Raw genomic sequence first — 19,830 nt, 5'->3', positions numbered from 1 at the left:
TGGTGCAGAAATTGTTTTGAAAGGAATCATCATTCTAACAGATTAGAATTGTCACGACTTCAACCGAGGCAGGCTCTCCTTCCCGTTCGGGTGGCGCTCGGCGGTCGTCGTCACCGGCCTACTAGCTGCCACTGACTCTTTTTCCTCCCCCTCCTTATGTGTTTATTTGTATCACCTGTGTTCAGTTAATTGTTAATTAGTGTGGCTTTATTAGTCAGCCAGCCCGGACACTTCTTTGTGCGGGATTGTTTCATTGTGGCTTTTGGATTTCGGGAGTGGATGTTATTATTGTGGACTGGGTTTGTTTATCGTGTCGTTGGACCGTTGTGTGTGACACCCAGTACGTCCGTGTTGGACATTGTGTTTGCAAGTTGAGTATTAAAAGACTCAACATATTGAAGCTCTGCTGTTCCTGCGTCTGACTTCGCACCTCCCGACACTCAGATCGTTACAGAATCCCGCACCAAAAATGGAGTCAGCAGGAGCAGCAGCCAACCCTCTCCCATCGATGGAGGAACGGGTTCTCCACCACACCACCGTCCTCCATCGGATCGGATCAGCCATGGACCAGATGATGGAGAGAATGGAGCGATGGGAGAGGAGTGGGCTCCTCTCTCCACCTTCGGCTCCCCTTCCACAGGACTCTCCATCCCCCGGCTCCAGCGCGCTCCGTCTTACGCTCCCGAGGGATTATGATGGAGCGGCGGCAGGGTGCCAGGGGTTCTTACTCCAGCTGGAGCTATACCTGGCCACTGTTCGCCCCACTCCCTCGGGAGCGGAGAGGGTGAGTGTCCTCGTCTCCTGCCTAACGGGTCGTGCTCTGGAGTGGGCCAACGCAGTCTGGAATGGCCCGGACTCAGCGAAGGAGCACTACCCGGAGTTTACCCGTCGTTTTCGTGCCGTGTTTGACCACCCCCCAGAGGGCCGAGCGGCGGGTGAGAGACTATTTCATCTCAGGCAGGAGAGGAGGAGCGCACAGGATTTCGCGCTGGAGTTCCGGACCTTGGCCGCGGGATCAGGGTGGAACGACAGGGCCCTTATTGACCACTACCGGTGTAGTCTCCGGGAGGACGTCCGCAGGGAGCTAGCGTGTCGGGACATCGCTCTGTCTTTGGATGAGCTTATCGACATGTCCATCCGACTGGACAATCTGCTGGCTGCCCGCGGGCGTTCGGAGAGGGTCCTGTGCGTTCCACCACCCAGCGCCCCGGCTCCCATCCCGATGGAGTTGGGAGGGGCCGCGCCTAGGGGTATCGGAGGAGGAGGCCTCCCCTGCACCAGCTGTGGTCGGAGAGGACACACGGCCGATCGGTGCTGGGGGGGTCTGTCTGGGAGTCGAGATGTCAGGCGGAACGCTTCTCGATCACCCCAGGTGAGTCAGCACCAAACTCACTCAGAACCCCCTGTCGGTCACATGTTTGTCTCAATTTTTTTCCTTGATTTTTTCCCCTCTTCCCAGCATAGGGCACTAGTCGATTCAGGTGCAGCTGGGAACTTTATGGATCGCGGACTCGCCCGAGAGTTGGGCGTTCCGCTCGTGCCGATAGATTCTCCCTTTCCCGTGCACTCCCTAGATAGCCGACCATTAGGGTCAGGGGTGGTCAGGGAGGCCACAGTTCCCCTGGACATGGTGACGCAGGGGAATCATAGGGAACGTATCAGTCTCTTTATTATTGATTCGCCTGCGTTTCCAGTGGTGCTGGGTATTCCCTGGTTGGCCCGGCACAATCCCAGTATTTCGTGGAGACAGGGGGTTCTCCAGGGGTGGTCAGAGGAGTGTTCTGGAAGGTGTCTGGGAGTTTCCATTGGTGCCACGTCGGTGGAGAGTCCAGACCAGGTTAACGCTGCGCTTCCCAAGAGTCACGTGTACCCTTTGTCCCAAGAGGAGACGTTGGCTATGGAGACATATGTCGCGGAGTCTCTGGGACAGGGGTACATTCGGCCCTCCATCTCACCGTCTCCTCGAGTTTCTTTTTTGTGAAGAAGAAGGAGGGAGGTTTGCGTCCGTGTATTGATTATAGAGGTCTAAATGCCATCACAGTGGGGTTTAGTTACCCACTACCTCTCATCGCTTCGGCGGTGGAATCATTTCACGGAGCGCAGTTCTTTACAAAACTGGACCTCAGGAGCGCGTACAGTCTGGTGCGTATTCGGAAAGGAGACGAGTGGAAAACCGCATTTAGTACCACATCGGGCCACTATGAGTACTGCGTCATGCCGTATGGGTTAAAGAATGCTCCAGCTGTTTTCCAATCCTTTGTAGACGACATTCTCAGGGACCTGCACGTGCAGGGGGTAGTTGTGTATATCGATGACATTCTGATCTACTCAACTACTCAAGCCGCGCATGTATCTCTGGTGCGCAAAGTGCTTGGCAGACTGCTGGAGCATGACCTATATGTCAAGGCTGAGAAGTGTGTGTTCTCCAAACAAGCCGTCTCCTTCCTGGGTTATCGCATTTCCACCTCGGGGGTGGTGGTGGAGAGTGACCGCATAAAGGCCGTGCGTAATTGGCCGACTCCAACCACGGTGAAAGAGGTGCAGCGGTTTTTGGGTTTTGCCAACTACTACCGGAGATTTATCCGGGGCTTTGGTCAGGTAGCGGCTCCCATTACCTCACTGCTAAAGGGGGGCCCGGTGCGGTTGCGGTGGTCAGCGGCGGCGGACGGAGCTTTCAACAGGTTGAAGGCTCTGTTCACGGATGCTCCCGTGTTGGCGCACCCGGATCCCTCTTTAGCATTCATAGTGGAGGTGGACGCGTCCGAGGCTGGGGTGGGTGCCGTGCTATCACAGCGCTCGGGTACGCCACCAAAACTCCGCCCCTGCGCTTTCTTCTCTAGTAAGCTCAGTGCAGCGGAGCGTAACTATGATGTGGGGGATCGGGAGTTGTTAGCGGTGGTCAGGGCTCTGAAGGTGTGGAGACACTGGCTTGAGGGGGCTAAGCACCCTTTTCTCATCTGGACCGACCACCAGAATCTGGAGTATATTCGGGCAGCTCGGAGACTGAACCCGCGTCAGGCAAGGTGGGCCATGTTTTTCACCCGGTTTAGATTCACGTTGTCCTACAGACCCGGTTCCCAAAACGTAAAGGCTGACGCACTGTCTCGCCTTTACGACACGGAGGATAGGACCACCGAGCCCACTCCCATCATCCCCGCCTCGAGGCTGATAGCGCCAGTGGTATGGGAGGTGGACTCGGACATCGAGCGGGCGTTACGGGCGGAACCCGCGCCTCCTCAGTGCCCGGCGGGCCGTAAGTACGTACCGCTTGGTGTTCGGGACCGGCTGATTCGGTGGGCTCATGTCCTACCCTCCTCGGGTCACCCTGGGGTGACGAGGACAGTGGGGAGCCTTCGGGGAAGGTATTGGTGGCCTACCTTAGCTCGGGACGTTAGGGTTTATGTCTCCTCCTGTTCGGTATGCGCTCAGAGTAAGGCTCCTAGGCACCTTCCTAGAGGGAAGTTGCAACCCCTCCCCGTTCCACAACGTCAGAGGGGGGGTACTGTCACGACTTCAACCGAGGCAGGCTCTCCTTCCCGTTCGGGTGGCGCTCGGCGGTCGTCGTCACCGGCCTACTAGCTGCCACTGACTCTTTTTCCTCCCCCTCCTTATGTGTTTATTTGTATCACCTGTGTTCAGTTAATTGTTAATTAGTGTGGCTTTATTAGTCAGCCAGCCCGGACGCTTCTTTGTGCGGGATTGTTTCATTGTGGCTTTTGGATTTCGGGAGTGGATGTTATTATTGTGGACTGGGTTTGTTTATCGTGTCGTTGGACCGTTGTGTGTGACACCCAGTACGTCCGTGTTGGACATTGTGTTTGCAAGTTGAGTATTAAAAGACTCAACATATTGAAGCTCTGCTGTTCCTGCGTCTGACTTCGCACCTCCCGACACTCAGATCGTTACAAGAATAGATCGATTTTGCACTAGATTTCTGATTAGGCCATTCAAAGGCCGCTGAGTGCGTAAAATTGTCTGTCCTATGTAAGTTAACTTTTCTTCACTCCATTAACGTATGTATGTATAGTAATTCTGTACTTATTAATGCATCATTGCCCTTATAACTGAGCAATCAATTTACCACACCAGGAGACCAAGTTAACATGGTATTTTATTTCTGATGGGCGCTACATATCATCTACCCTGTACAGCCAGAGAATGGGCCCCACCCTCGGAGGGCTCGATTCAATCCGTATCGCGGAAGTTCCGTACTATAGCGCAATTGTAATTTAAAGGACATTTCTGATTGAGCCGGATTATGCATTGTTTACTGTGAAAGCAGTCTCCAAGGATCAAGGAACATTGCCTTTAAACTTCAATCACACTATAGCGCTGAACTTCTGTGATGCGGATTGAATCGAACCCAGAGTCTCATTCGTCTCTAGGTTTCTTCCCTCTAGGGAGCTTTTCCTTGTCACTGTGCCTCGTATGCGCTTTGCTGGTCAATAGGTCAGGTTTACTTTAAAGACCTGTTGCTGTCAAGAGGAATTGAAATACATTTTGTATTGATTGATTAATAGACCTTAATCATGATTTCTCACTGCCCGTTTGTCTTTCTTTATCTCATAGCTGTTCATTTTTCGAGCAATCAAAGCCGAGGGAGTGGAATTCACTCAGTGTGTGACGCATGGAAGCTTCCACCATCGCTGGCAAGAGACGGTCTACAACATGTTCCACTTTGTCACGCTTTATGTGTTCCCCCTGTTAGTAATGAGCTTCTGCTACACCCGCATCCTCATCGAGATCAGCCGTCAGATGCACAAGGGCAAAGGTGTGTGTCTGTGTGTGTGTCTGTGTGTCTGTGTGTTAGTGTAAAAGGTGAAGAGACTCTGCACACTGCATTCTTGGCTTTCGTGATATATTTGACTATTGGACGTTTCAACAACACATTCTCGATTGTCATATTTAGACCCCAAAGTTGTTACTGTCCACATGATCTGACCAAGAAAATCTCTTATTTTTTTGTACCTTTATACACTGAACACCTTCCTAATATTGAGTTGCACCCCCTTTTGCCCTCAGAACAGCATCAATTCGTCGGGGTATGGATTCTACAATGTGTCGAAAGCGTTCCACAGGGATGCTGGCACATGTTGACTCCAATGCTTCCCACAGTTGTGTCAAGTTTGCTGGATGTCCTTTGGGTGGTGGACCATTCTTCATACACACAGAAAACTGTGTGCTTTGAAGTTCTTGACACACTAAAACCAGTGCACCTGGCAACCCGTTCAAAGGCACTTAAATCTATTTTTCTTGCCCATTCACCCTCTGAATGGCACACATACACAATCCATGTCTCAATTATCTCAAAGCTTAAAAAACCCTTCTTTAACCCTTCATCTACACTAATTGAAGTGGATTTAGTGATACCAATAAGGGATCATAGCTTTCACCTGGTCAGTCTATGTCATGGAAAGAGCAGGTGTTCCTAATGTTTTGTACACTCAGTGTTATAGTCTCACTTTTTGTACATCTAATACATGAATCAATCAGCCATAGTCAGGTCCTGATCAGGTTACATGGTCAGGAAACCCAGGGCTCTTGTTATCATCAACATCTTCAACATAGTACCATTCCATATCTCCTCACAAACTGTGTATGTCTGTTATCACTTCAGGTGGGGAGCCGTGCCTTAGGCGAAGTGGTGCCGACATGATCCCCAAGGCGCGAATGAAGACCCTGAAGATGACCATCGTGATCGTGGCGTCCTTCGTGATTTGCTGGACGCCATACTACCTCCTGGGCATCTGGTACTGGTTCCAGCCAGCCATGCTCCAGGAGACACCCGAGTACGTCCACCACGCCCTTTTCGTCTTCGGCAACCTCAACACATGTTGCGACCCAGTGATCTACGGCTTCTACACGCCCTCCTTCCGGGCCGACCTGGCTGATGTGGTCGCCTGCTGCTGCCGCTGCCGATCGCAGGACATCTCCCCGAGGTCCTTGGACCGCCTGGCGTGTCGGGGGGGCAGGGCAAGCAGAGAGGCAGAGTCTGACAATCCCAGTGGCGACCAGCCAAGTGGAAACCTGGGGTAGATATCCGTGGGCCTCTTGTTCAACTGCAGTGTAAAAAAATACATATGTTGATTTAACATACAATTGTAAACAAACCAGCTGCAATAGGATTGTGAGTTTGCTCAACATTTGGGCATATAGTATACAGTAGCTGAAGTAACATACATTCTCAAGTTGAATTGTATGTTCACTCGACTTTGAATTTTAGGTTGAGTAAACATACAATTTAACTAGAAAATGTATTTCACCTTTTTTGCAGATTTCCCTGAGTGCCTTGCCTTTTGAGTGAAATGTATTTACCACCCATGACTGTATTTGTTAGCGACAGAGACATGCTTGATGTATTCAATGGTTTTCCGTACTGTAGCTATCCCCAAGTGAGTGTCTAAGTGAATGTCATCTTTAAAATGTAACTATTTATGATAATATATTGTATAAACCCTAACACAATGGTCTGAAACTCTTAGTTTGTAGGTCACATTAAGCCTGCATGTCACATTATGCTGGCTTGCAAAGTGGTGTGTAATTCCTGTTGGAATCGAGCCAGAGTGAGGATATCCAACAATTGGAACTTTTAATAACCCACAACATGCATTCAGAATGACTGCCGGGGTAAGGAATGTTGATTATTGAGACTACCTAAATCATATAAACTGGAACAGACATCTCAGAAACGGGTGCAATAAGTCCAACTACTAACAGATTGTATTAGTTTAGAAACATTTATGTTATTTATGTTTGTGTAGCATAAGATTAACCAATCAAAGTACATGCAAAAACACAAGTATTGAAACAAACCATTCTGAAAATCAACCTGCAAGAGAGCATGCTGGGAAATATGAATATGTTGGTGTGGTTTTGATTTGTTTTGAGCAAACATGAATTTGTAAGTTTACTCAACAAGCTTTTTCAAATTCAGCTAACTTCGAGCAGAGAGTGTTGAGTAAACACACTTTAACACATTAGCTCAAATTCCACTCAACTCACAGAATAACACTTGGTTAAATTGGCTGGTTTACAGTGTGTGGGATGCAGATTATTTTACTCCCTGATCTCTTTAATGCCCGTTTCCCAGACCCAAATTAAGGGCTCTATTCAATCTGTATCGCTGAAGTTCAGCTTTACAGCATAATTGAAATTTAAAGGCGAAGACTGCACTCACGGTAAACACTGCATATGTCGGCTCAATCGGAAATCACCTTTAAATGTCTATTGCGCAATCTGTAGTGCTTCAGCGATACAGATTAAATAGAGACCTAAGACTACTTAACCAAACACGTGGTCAATTGAGACTCCATTGAAATAGCTTTTTAGTCTAGGTTTAGGCTTAATCTGGATCTGGAAAACTGTCCCTTTGACTATTTCACATACAGCTTCATAAAGCTTGGTAATGGAAGAATGGATTCTAGAACATTATCCGTATTATTGAGTGGGTCCTGGCAGTTCCACTATGAATGTAAAGACCTCCAGTGTCTTAGGCAGAACACTCAAACCCTTCCTTTAAACCAGTCTCTAGGGGAATATCTAGTTAACTAGTACCTTGGATTAAAAGTACATTTCTTCAATTAATGACTTTGTACTTTGGGATTTCAGTGAAGACCCTGGTTGCAGTACAGTACATTCATAGAAAGGACAGCCGTAGAACCCTTTTGGAACCGTTTTTTTCTAAGAGTTTAGATATATCCACAGAACAGTATAGACTTCCTAGAGAACTGCTTCGCTTCTGACACTAACCAAACAACTCTTATGTACCCAAGGAGGATCATATTGAACATCAAATATTTGGACCACATACTTTGGGTCTTTGGCCAGGGAGGACAGAACCTTGGGACCTCTTTTGAATTTCTATCCTCTGGATCATCACACGGGAATTACTACAAGATGAACTAACTGGGCATTGTTGATGTCTCAGCAAGAATCAAACACTCATTACAACTAATTCCTGAGTAAGTCTGTCCACAGGCTTAAACAAATCCTACTGTATCAAGACAGAATTTTTTTTATGATACAGTGTAGGCTCAGTTGAACTGTTTCTGATAAATGTTTACTTCTTAAGTCAAAGGGAAGGCAATTACAATTTAGGTCTCTATGGAGCCAGTGACGTTATAAGCTAGACCCAGAAAAACAAATGCCAGTGAGTAGGCAACGGGTCAGTGTTTAATAAGGAACAAATTCATATACAGAGATTTGTGTTTTCTCAACGTCTTGTGTTGTACTCAGCCTAATCATCTCTGTTTACACACCTGATATTTTCAACTCTTGTAATCATTCTATGCATGGCTAAAATGTTCCACAGAATCTTATTGGTCCAGTATGAATTGTGATTGTGACAGCACGAAAACCCACATGGACAAATTTAGCTATTTTTCCCCCTTTTTTGTTTGTCACGGAAAAGGGTTTGTTAACAAAAATATGGCAAACAACTACTTAGTGCTATCTCAAGTACTTTTTGTAAGTGGCCAGGACTGCCAATGGCCATATTCGTTTCGAAGTCTTCCGTTGGGTAATCTGAGTACGTTCCCACATATATTATACTAGCAGTGGATAGACGGTCATCACTGAACTCTATGCAGAGCTGTGACTGTATCCCTGAAGGAGGGATGCAGTTAAGTCCAGTCGTAAAGAACACCATCTCTTCTAGTGTCTACTCTTTTCCTGGTCCCTCGAGATTGGACTGGAAATTTCCCCAAGCCTCCTGTTGCTTCCATCGGCGACAACCTCTTGACCAAGAGCGTCTCGATGATCTCAAGTGTCTGTTTGATGTTGGTGAAGCACATTGTGCCACAGAATAGCTCTGGGTGCTTCTCCAACTCCTCCGATTAATTCATCTTCAAACTTAGCGATGGCTGCTTGATTCTTCATGATGAAATGCCAGTAAAAGTACTCTGAAACCACCTTTCTCTATTATTTGTCCTTGATTTCCTGTTGGTAACGGTAGCACCCAGGGTTCTTGAACATCTGGATGTTCTCCAGCATGGTGCAACTGAAAGTGTCGATGTCCTTTGACTGGAAGAGTTTATCCAAGATTTCTTGACACCCAAATCCAACATTTATTTAGTGTCAGTGTTGAATTTCACAGTTTTTCTTCTTTGTTGTCCACTGCCTCTTCGTTAGTGCCATTGACTGTTGTCTGTAAACTTCACTATAATGGCATGTTACGGATCTTTATAGGGCCAGACTACAACCAAAACAAACGAAACACAACAGTAATGTGGTTTTAATAGTAAGTGCAAGATACAGTGCCTTCGGAAAGTATTCAGACCCCTTGACCTTTTCCAAATTTTGTTAGATTACAGCCTTATTCTAAAATGTATTAAATATTTTTCCCCCTCATAAATCTACATACAATACCCCATAATAACAAAGAAAAAAACAGGTTTTATAGATGTTTGCTAATTTATTAAAAATAAAAAAATGAAATTATTGTCACGTTCTGACCTTTATTTTCCCTTGTTTTGTCTTTATTTAGTATGGTCAGGGCGTGAGTTGGGGTGGGCAGTCTATGTTATTTGTTTCTATGTTTAGGTTTGTTCATTTAGCCTGATATGGTTCTCAATCAGAGGCAGGTGTTTTGCATTGTCTCTGATTGGGAGCCATATTTAGGTTGCCTGTTTTCACTGTTGGTTTGTGGGTGTTTGTCTTCCGTGTCAGTGTTTGTCGCCACACGGTACTGTTTCGGTTCGTTCACATTTGTTATTTTGTTATTTGTGTAGTGTTCAGTTTATATTATTAAAACATGGACACTTACCACTCTGCGTATTGGTCCTCCGATCCTTCTCGCCTCTCCTCGTCAGATGAGGAGGAAGAGATAGACAGCCGTTACAATTATACATTTACATAAGTATTCAGACCCTTTACTCAGTACTTTGTTGAAGCACCTTTGGCAGCGATTACAGCCTTGAGTCTTCTTGGGTATGACGCTACAAGCTTGGCACACCTCTATTTGGGGAGTTTCTCCCATTCTTCTCTGCAGATCCTCTGAAGCTCTGTCAGGTTGGAAGGGGAGTGTTGCTGCATAGCTATTTTCAGGTCTCTCCAAAGATGTTCGATCGGGTTCAAGTCGAAGCTCTGGCTAGGCCACTCAAGGACATTCAGAGTCTTGTCCCGAAGCCACTCCTGCGTTGTCTTGGCTGTGTGCTTAGGGTCGTTCTCCTGTTGGAAGGTGAACCTTCGCCGAAGTCTGAGGTCTTGAGCTCTGGAGTAGGTTTTCATCAAGGATCTCTCTGTACTTTGCTCCGTTCATCTTTCCCTCAATCCTGACTAGTCTCTCAGTCCCTGCCACTGAAAAACATCCCCACAGCATGATGCTGCCACCACCAGGCTTCACCGTAGGGATGGTGCCTGGTTTCCTCCAGACATGACGCTTGGCATTCAGGCCAAAGAGTTCAGTCTTGGTTTCCTAAGACCAGATAATCTTGTTTCTCATGGTCTGAGAGTCTTTAGGTGCCTTTTGGAAAACTCCAAGCGGGCTGCCATGTGCCTTTTACTGAAGAGTGGCTTCCGTTAGGTCACTCTACCATAAAGGGCTGATTGTTGGAGTGCTGCAGAGACGGTTGTCTTTCTGGAAGGTTCTCCCATCTCCACAGAAGAACTCTGGAGCTCTGTCAGTGACAGAAGGGACCTCCCTGACCAAGGCCCTTCTCCCCCGATTGCTCAGTTTGACTGGGCGGCCAGCTCTATGAAGAGTCTTGGTGGTTACAAACTTCTTCCATTTCAGAATGATGGAGGCCACTGTGTTCTTGGGGACCTTCAATGCTGCAGACATTTTTTGGTACCCTTCCCCAGATCTGTGCCTCGACACAATCCTGCCTCGGAGCTCTACGGACAATTCCTTTGACCTCATGGCTTGGTATTTGCTCTGACATGCACTGTCAACTGTGGGACCTTATATAGACAGGTCTTACCAAATCATGTCCAATCAATTGAATTTACCACAGGTGGACTCCAATCAAGTTGTAGAAACATCTCCAGGATAACAAATGGAAACAGGATGCACCGCAGCTCAATTTCAATTTCGAGTCTCATAGCAAAGGGTCTGAATACTTATTTTTAATACATTTGCTAACATTTCAAAAAGCCTGTTTTCCCTTTGTCATTATGGGGTATTGTGTGTAGATAGATGATCCATTTTAGGTTAAGGCTGTAAAGTAACAAAATGTGGAAAAAGTCAAGGGGTTTGAATACTTTCCGAAGGCACTTTATATAAAAAAATCTGGGTTTATCAGACATTTTTGTTATCAGTACATACTATTTGTATTATTATTTTTGTTTTACAGATTCTATTTCTAAAGCCTATTCAATTGCTTGAGACAATTTATTGTATTGTTGCAAGCTTGATTTTCCCAGTTCAACAACATCTAAAGAGGATGTCCAGATCAGGTCATTTTCTGATTGATTGAATGCAATCTGTAACAATGGAGCAGTCGAAATGTACACAATTGTTACCCGGAGCAAAATGAGGAAGGGGGAGGGTTTAATGTTTTTTTATTTAGTCCAGGGGAGGGTCATGTAATTTGTAATCTATTAAATGTTATATTGCTCAGGGTTTCAGAATTAGTTGCTTATTATAGTATCTCGATGTGTGCCCGATGATGCCACTCATCTCTGATTCCCTGCTGGTCGTGCAATATTAAGTGCTCCTAGTGTGGTCTCAATAACATTATCCATAGCCTATACTATAGGCTATTAATACAAAGAACATGCTCAGAGAAGCAAATGGCAAAGTTATATTTCTAAGAAAATGTACTTCCTTCCCAAGTTTTGCGCTGCTGGTATGGTGTACAGTATATAAAACTAGGCTACACTGCATTACACACACTGCAATGGATAGGCCAGGCCTGCCCTGCTCTTGCTGATTTAAACCATTTTTAGCTGCCTAACCAATGACTGTGCTGTGTATGGTGGCACTTCAGGAGGCAAGTCAAAGGTTTCTTCCGAAAATAATGTTTTATTTGTCCAAAAAATGCGATATCTGTGTGTGCCGAACTAGGCCTACTGATGTCCTGTTCAGTTTGAAAGGGAGAACACGAAGATGAGAAGGAAGACTGGAGATAAGCTTGCTACTGCTAGAATTCTGAAGCTATTTATCAGCGTTATTGACCTCACCATAAGCCATATTTGAGGAATCGACATAACTTGTGATGCGGCAGCCGCGGAGATGGACAGCGCTTGGGTGCAGATAGGAGGCTAATTCATTTAAACAGTCTTCCTTTATATTTTACTTTAGGCTACTAACCACAAGATTGCTTTGTGTTGGAGCATATTTCTTCCTATTCAAGAAAGAGCTTGTTGTGTTAAGTTAAAACCAGGGCTAGAATTGAGGAGATATGTGAGTGTATTGTGGCTTTTGTTAAAGAAAATGGCTCAAAGCATAGGCCTATCCCTTGTTAGCTTTAAGACTTTGAAAATACTTACATGGACCTGATTATATCAAGCAATCTATAATGTCTCTTTAGTCCGCAATGCTTTATGCTAGAAACTATGTAAAATGCTGGGAAAGACGTGACTCCGATGCATACGGAATATCTTTGGTTTGTCTCTATGACATTTAGAGGTTGCACTACAAACTTCGATAGCCGAGGAGACATTTTTGACTTTGCTTGGGAAGTAATGTGTGATTCTGTCACTATCAATTGACGTTGGACATTTAAACAGGCTATTAAACAATATACTAACCATAAATCAGTCAGGAGCAAGACAGGTCGCCAAAAATGAATTATTTAGGCTATATTATTATTATTTCAAAGCTATAGACTGGCATTTAAGAAATCAATTTTGAGGCATTTGTGATATGCTACAGGCTGGCAGGAGCACTCAACATTTCAACACATCAACAACTGCAATTCATAAGGCTTTTTTGTCATTCTACAGTGCCTTTGAATGAACTTCTAGAAACATGAGTTTGTGGATCATGCGGTAAACTATGCATGCCTAGTTTGTTCATTTAGCCTAGCAGATGCTCTTATATTCCCTTGCCCTAATCACAGTCAAAACAAATCTATTTTCTAACAACAATATAATGGAGTAAAATAGAATAAATTAGAAAATGATAATTTCCCAAATTACCAAGGACATATAGGCCTACCTGACGATATGCAGCTGCTGTGTTAAACAACACTTGTGTTTTTCTCAAACTCATTGCTGATCAGATACTTCACTTGTAACTGGTTCTGTTGCGTTCAATGTTTATAGTTGATAGACAACTTTAGCACTCTTCCAAACTTGGACTATCCTCTTTTTTAGCAATAGCTTGTTTTGATATCAAATCGTCTCTGGTGCCAGTGCTGTAGCGTGCGCTCATACGTTGCCATGCTCTGTTGTGTTACTCTAGTAGATTCTGCTCTTCTTCAGTCATGTAAAATGACATATAATTGCATGAAATGTGTTTATAAAAAGGTATTTTTTTCTCAGAACGCAAATAATATGATAGATTCATGCAGTGCTTTCATTATAATGAATATCTTTTCACCCTTACCCTTGTCGGATGTGGTCTGTGAATCCACAACCTTCTGGTTACTTTGCCATTTAATGCTTAGAAAACGAAGAACAGTCTCTAAAACTGCATATCGGCACTGGTCTGACCTAGGAGTGAGGGTAAATGGTTGGCATGTTCTCTGCTATCCACTTTATGTTTTAATTATTCTTTTGGGTACAGTGGAGGGTCACTTGTTTTCAAGCATTCAGGAAGGGTTGGGAAAAAATATATTGTGCCATCCATTTTAATTTCAAAGGGGTCCGATTATAAATAGAGGTATCCTTCAATATATACTGAACAAAAATATAAACGCAACATGCAACAATTTCAAGGATTACAATTACAGTTCATATAAGGCTTAATCTATGGATTTCACATGACCGGGCAGGTTATGGTTGGGCCTGGGAGGACATAGGCCCACCTACTGGGGAGCCAGTAGTTTTTCCCCACAAAAGGACTTTATTACAGACAAAAATACTCCACATCACCGCAGGTTAAGAAGCCAGATGGAGGTCCTGGTCTGCAGTTGTGAGACAGGTTGGACAAATTCTCTAAATTGATGTTGGATGTAGCTTATGGTAGAGAAATTAACAACAGCTCTGGTGGACATTCCTGCACTCAGCATGCCAATTGCATGCTCCCTCAAAACTTCAGACATCTGTGGCATTGTGTTGTGTGACAAAACAGCACACATTTATTGTACCCAGAAAAAGGTGCACCTGTGTAATGACCATGCTGTTTAATTAACTTCTTGATATGCCACACCTGTCAGGTGTATGGATTATCTTGGCAAAGGAGAAATGCTCACTAACAGGGATATAAACAAATTTGGGCACAATATTTGAGAGAAATAAGCTTTTTGTGCGCATGGAACATTTCTGGGATCTCATATATTTCAGCTCATGGAACATGGGACCAACACTTTACATGTTGCATTTATATTTTTGTTTATTATAAATAAAGTACAGTCCCAGTCCCTAAATTAGTTTTGAGTATTGTCCCTCATTACAGATTTCATCTCACGGTTCCAATGAAGAGATGCCCAGACTGATATTGTAAAGTGAAAATTCAGTTTAGATCCAGGCTAGACTTGTGATGCTTGATTCTACCAACCAGCCTATGTTATGAGTCCCAAACAAGGTTAGTCATTCCATTAAACTATCAAAATAAAGAAAGTCACACACTCCATATATAAACTCCCAGCAATTTAATGGGTATTTACCAACGTTTGGGCATCACTGTGCCTTCCCCAAGTCATTCCATTAAACATGGTATATTATATGATCAACACAACATGCAACCATAATAATGCTAATGCGAGTTCTGGTTGTTGTGTCTCTTTAGTATATGTTCAAAGTGTATTAATGTCGATTGAAAATAAAAGTCTTTGCTCCATCACAGGAGAACTGTGTACTCTGATTTTGCTCTCCTCAGCTGAACCATCTGATGTTCTATCAGGGTTTGTTACCATGCTTGTTACAAATGTTACATTTCTGATATCATCCCAATGCACCATATTTCATCCCGCACAAACCTTGTGATAAGTGTTCACCAATTGAAAACCGAACACCTCATTGATACAACTCTGCAATGAAGATCTGGAGTCTGATTCCAGGCCCAATGGCAAAAATGGGTTCACAAACGGTTCACATAAAAAATACTTTCAATTGTTCAGTCATTTAATGGTGCATTTAACAGTGGGTCAATTACTTTAAATATCAATAATAATAAAAACTACACATTAATGAACAGTTAAGGTTAAAATTGTGAGATAGTCATTCATGCTTGGCAAATTGTAAGCCTCTTAAGCTTGGTTGAATAATGGTATATAAATGCGCTTAAAATGGTCATAAGACAAAACTCTTATTCCATCATGTAACCTTGCAAGGGTTTCACTGTTGAGGAACATTCTCACTTTTGGATGGGATGCATTGGTGAAATGATTTAATATGGCATCATGTCAAGATCTGCCCATCTGCGCAACGCGGTCTAAATAACAACAACCTGGAATGTGCCCACTTGTTGACACTGACGCCATGTAACAGTGCACAAAGAACGGGGTCAAGAAGGTCAGTGTGCAAAATCCATGAAAGATCACCGAAAAAGAAACAAAGTGTTGTATGTCAAAAACGTCAACACAGGACAGAGAAAGTATGCTTCCATGAAATTTGTTTTGCTTTTTTGGGATACAAGAATTCTGCTGGACGATTTAGCGTAGGTAGTTAGCTATAGCGATGGGAAACCGAGGCTTTCTGAAGCCTTTGGAGCTTTCACCAAATTGCGCCAAAAAACAGTTCATTACTCTGAACATGAGGCACCTGCTGGTCAGCAATACATACAGTGTCAGCGTTTGATGTTCACATAGAAGTTTTTCTGTTTCCCCCCACAATATTCATCAAACTGTGGTGCAGCACTTAGTCGTGGGCCTTAGTAGCCTACAAACAGTTAAAATAATAGGTTTGCATCATACATCATGCTGCCTTAATTGACATCCACGTCGTCGGCACCCGGGAAACAGTTAACTGCCTTGCTCAGGGGCAGAACGGCAGATCTTTACCTTGTCAGCTCAGGGATTCAATCCAGCAACCTTCCAGTTACTGGCCAAACGCTCTAACCACTAGGCTACCTGCCGCCTCAATACTTGGTAATGAGTAATAAGTAATTAAATTACAATTCACTTTAAATAGCTAAATCCTGTGTAACAACTAGCGATAACCTTGTACTTATTCAAATATTATAGACATGTACTCTGTGGTGTATTACTGTGTTTATTTTTCTCACCAGGATGGCACTTTCAGAAGCTGAAGATTAGATTGTCAGAATGGGTAATGTACTTTGTAGGTCCACAATAATTACAAGTAAGTACACCTCAAGATACTCTTCATTTTAAATCCTGTGTTGCACCTAGTAATTACATTGTACTTATGCAGATATTACATGTAGTCTGTGCACTAGTGTGTTTATATTCTCACTTGGATGTTGCTTCCGGAAGCCTTAAAATAAATGCCAGGTTGTCAGGATGGGTAATGTACTATATAAGTACACATTAGTTACAAGTAAGTGCCCCTCAACATACACTTCTTTACAACTATCTAAATCCTGTGTAACACTGAGTACTTACATTGTACTTATGCAGATATTGCATGTACTCTCTTGTGTACTAGTGTGTTTATCCTTTCACTTGGATTGCAAGGAGGTTCAGGTTGTCATAATGGGTAATGTACACATTAATTAGAAGTTATTTTTGTATTATTATAATCTGCGATGACACCCATATGGTAGACCCCAGTCAGTGAGGTTGACCTATATTTGATCTGTTTTTGTAAACTCAATCAAGTTAACCCAGATGGTACACTTTTTGGGGGAAAGTACTAGCAACAACATTGAGTGGAGATTTTGAGTGCGCATTCACGGGTAGGTAATTAAAACCTATTGAGCCTCCAGCCTTTGTAATATCAAACACCCAGCGCATCAGTCCACAAGAGATGACATTTTGTGACAGTTATTACTGTATCAAATGCAGCTGAGAATAAACTAAACACTTGTAACAACCTCTGTATTTACAGATGGAAATTTCCACTAGTTACATGTTGTTATTACAGTGTAACTATGAGTTATTACAACCAACTACAATACGTGCTACAGTGTCATTACATGTGTAATTACACTGTAATAAGACCCCTTGTGGTTCTCAATCCTGGTCCTGGGGACCCAAAGGGGTGCACATTTTGTTTTTGTGCTAGTACTACACACCTGATTCAAATCATCAACTCATCATCAGGCTTTGATGATTTAAATCAGGTGTGTAGTGCTAGGGCAAAAACTAAAATGTGCACCCCTTTGGGTCCCCAGGACCAGGATTGAGAACTACTGCCTTAAAATGAAGTGTAACCAAACATTATCTGCATCAGAATACCCTCTGGCTAACCAAGACAAACACATTTTCCCGATTTCACTAATATCATCAAAATCAATAAATCACAACATGTTTTTGGGTTCATTCAGTAGTTGTTACCTGATAAGGTAGAATCAAGTTGAAAAATAATGTTAAAAGTACCATTTATATTCCTAAAACACAAGTTGAAAATGATACTGCTGCTGCTTCCTGTTGTGATGTATTTTTGATAAAACACATATTTTAAATGACCAAATGTATTATCAATATGCTGACATAAATTGTGATATGTTGAAGACCAATACATAAAAAGTACTGCCTATATACTCGTGTCACACTTTTATTCAACCTTTATTTAACTAGGCAAGTCAATTAAGAACAAATTCTTATTTACAATGACGGCCTACCCCGACCAACCCCGGACCATGCTGGGCCAATTGTGCGCCGCCCTATGGGACTCCCAATCACGGCCGGATGTGATGCAGCCGGTGTTCAGATGAATTTGCACTTGTGTTCAGATTACTGCTTTTTTGCTAAATTAGTACCTTAAACTGCTCACGAATCAATATTTAGCAGGCAGTCACCCCAGACTGAAATGGATTAGTTTGTTCTACTATAATCAATAGCTGTGCAGACTAATGATTCACATCAATATTGTAGGGAAATCAATGGAACTGGGACAATTTACTGCTATTACATGTGCTATTTGCCCTCTTCTAAAACACAAACCACAACGAACTTGGGTATACTAACTAATCTCCTTCTGGGACAATGTTTGTGGTAGATGGCCAGTAAGAAAAAGGAAATAACACTTTTTTTGACTGGATAATTTTAACAAATCATCTCTCGTAGGGTAGGTCTAAATAGTGACAAGGGTGTCTCTTCCTTGAGTGATAGCTTGACGGTCAAATCCGTGTATTTGTTTGTGGCTAGTTGCTTTTATAAGTCCTGCGACGGTATGATTAAAACAACGGTACCAAATCAAAGATATGAATCTGTTTAAAGCAATCAATTTATATATAAACTTTTATATTATCACCACCAATCTGAGGTAAAAATGATGTCTAATTTCACTCAATTGTATGACGTGAAATGCGAGGTTGTAAGGTAGTAACACAAACTGTCCACATTAGGGACATTTTTTGTTGCCCACTAACAAACTATTCCAACAATGACATCTATTTCTTACTCATTTAACCATTTAGAGAGCTTAAAAATGCTCTCAAACACAATTTTACTGGGCGCAGTAGACTACAGTTTCTATAATATCTATGCAGCTGCCTGAATGTTCGCAGTCCCTACTCTGTGGATCTCGAGCTGCTGAGTTGGAGATCAGAACTGGCGCTTTGGATGATGTTTTAATTCATTTTTTACCGTGTGTGTCTGTGCCTGTACAAAGAGGGAATGAAGGGGTGAGGGTGGAAGTTAGAGAGAAAGCAATGGAACGTTACAGCTTTCTGTCTCGTTCTCTCTCTGTCAATCTTACAGAGGGACACGCCATTACACGCTGGGTGGCTCTGATGTGCTTTCCCAGTTCTAAGGAGATATAAATCATTATTTAATCTCTCTTGCCAAAAATATAATGCATGTGTGTGTGAGTTGGTGTGTACAGTATGTGTGTGTGTTTTGTGTATGCGTGTGCGTTTTTGTGTGTGTGTTTCGGATTGAGTGCTTTAGTACCATAAATCACAGGAATCACTATAGGCTTGTTTTTGACACAATAGTTAGGAAGCATCCTACACAGCAACGGATGAAACCGGTCTCACCGTGGCCATCCAGTTGAATCAACCCAGGACAGTAAGTGGCATCCTTATCTCCAAGGGTCTTGCCCTCGCCACAGCCACCCATCACTGTGTGAGACAATGGGCAGCAGAACTTATCACCCACCGACCTTCACTGCTCCCACCCACTGACACAACTATCACCAACACAACTCCTATGGGGTGTCGGCGTGACGAAGAGTGACCTGAATAAACATCACATCCCTCCTAATTTGCATTTATAGTTTTTTTCGCTTCCCCTGGTGAAATGCGGCCTTATTCGCTCTTCTCCACGGATTCGTGGTTCCAATTTGCGGAGTTCAGTGGATGCTACTGAGGGGAGAACAACTCATAATAATGGCTGGAATGGAGTAAATGGAATGGTATCAAACACATAGTTTTCATGTGTTTGATACCATTTCATTCACTCCATTCCAGCCATTATATTCCATTCCAGCCATTATTATGAGCTGTCTTCCCCTCAGCAGCCTTCACTGGTGGAATTAGATTAGAGCAAAATGGAAGATTAATATAATGTGAAGGCTCTGGAAGGACCTCCTGTTTATACTCCTAATCCAGCCTTAATCATACTTTAATGAAATCATCTAACATCAGAAACCACGGCTAGCTGAACGCTATTTTACCAGTAGCGTTGCGTGGGTAAAATCCCTGAGGAAGCCAAGCCA

General features: G+C 43.4%; 1 protein-coding gene across 1 annotated transcript in view; it reads left to right on the top strand.

Moving 5' to 3' along the window:
- The window catches only part of LOC139558561 (gonadotropin-releasing hormone II receptor-like), a 44,215-nt gene extending 29,330 nt beyond the window's left edge, over positions 1-14,885 (top strand). The window contains exons 3-4 of the mRNA XM_071373746.1: positions 4,570-4,771; positions 5,618-14,885. Coding sequence (XP_071229847.1) covers positions 4,570-4,771; positions 5,618-6,036 — 621 coding nt within the window. The 3' untranslated portion in view covers positions 6,037-14,885. The remainder of the gene's footprint in view (positions 1-4,569; positions 4,772-5,617) is intronic.
- Positions 14,886-19,830: the final 4,945 nt, after the last annotated feature.

This window comes from Salvelinus alpinus, chromosome 29, assembly GCF_045679555.1.
Source record: "Salvelinus alpinus chromosome 29, SLU_Salpinus.1, whole genome shotgun sequence".
NCBI classification, from domain to species: Eukaryota; Metazoa; Chordata; class Actinopteri; order Salmoniformes; family Salmonidae; genus Salvelinus; species Salvelinus alpinus.
Note: the sequence above shows the minus strand (reverse complement) of the source record. Positions and strands in the feature narration are given on the sequence as shown.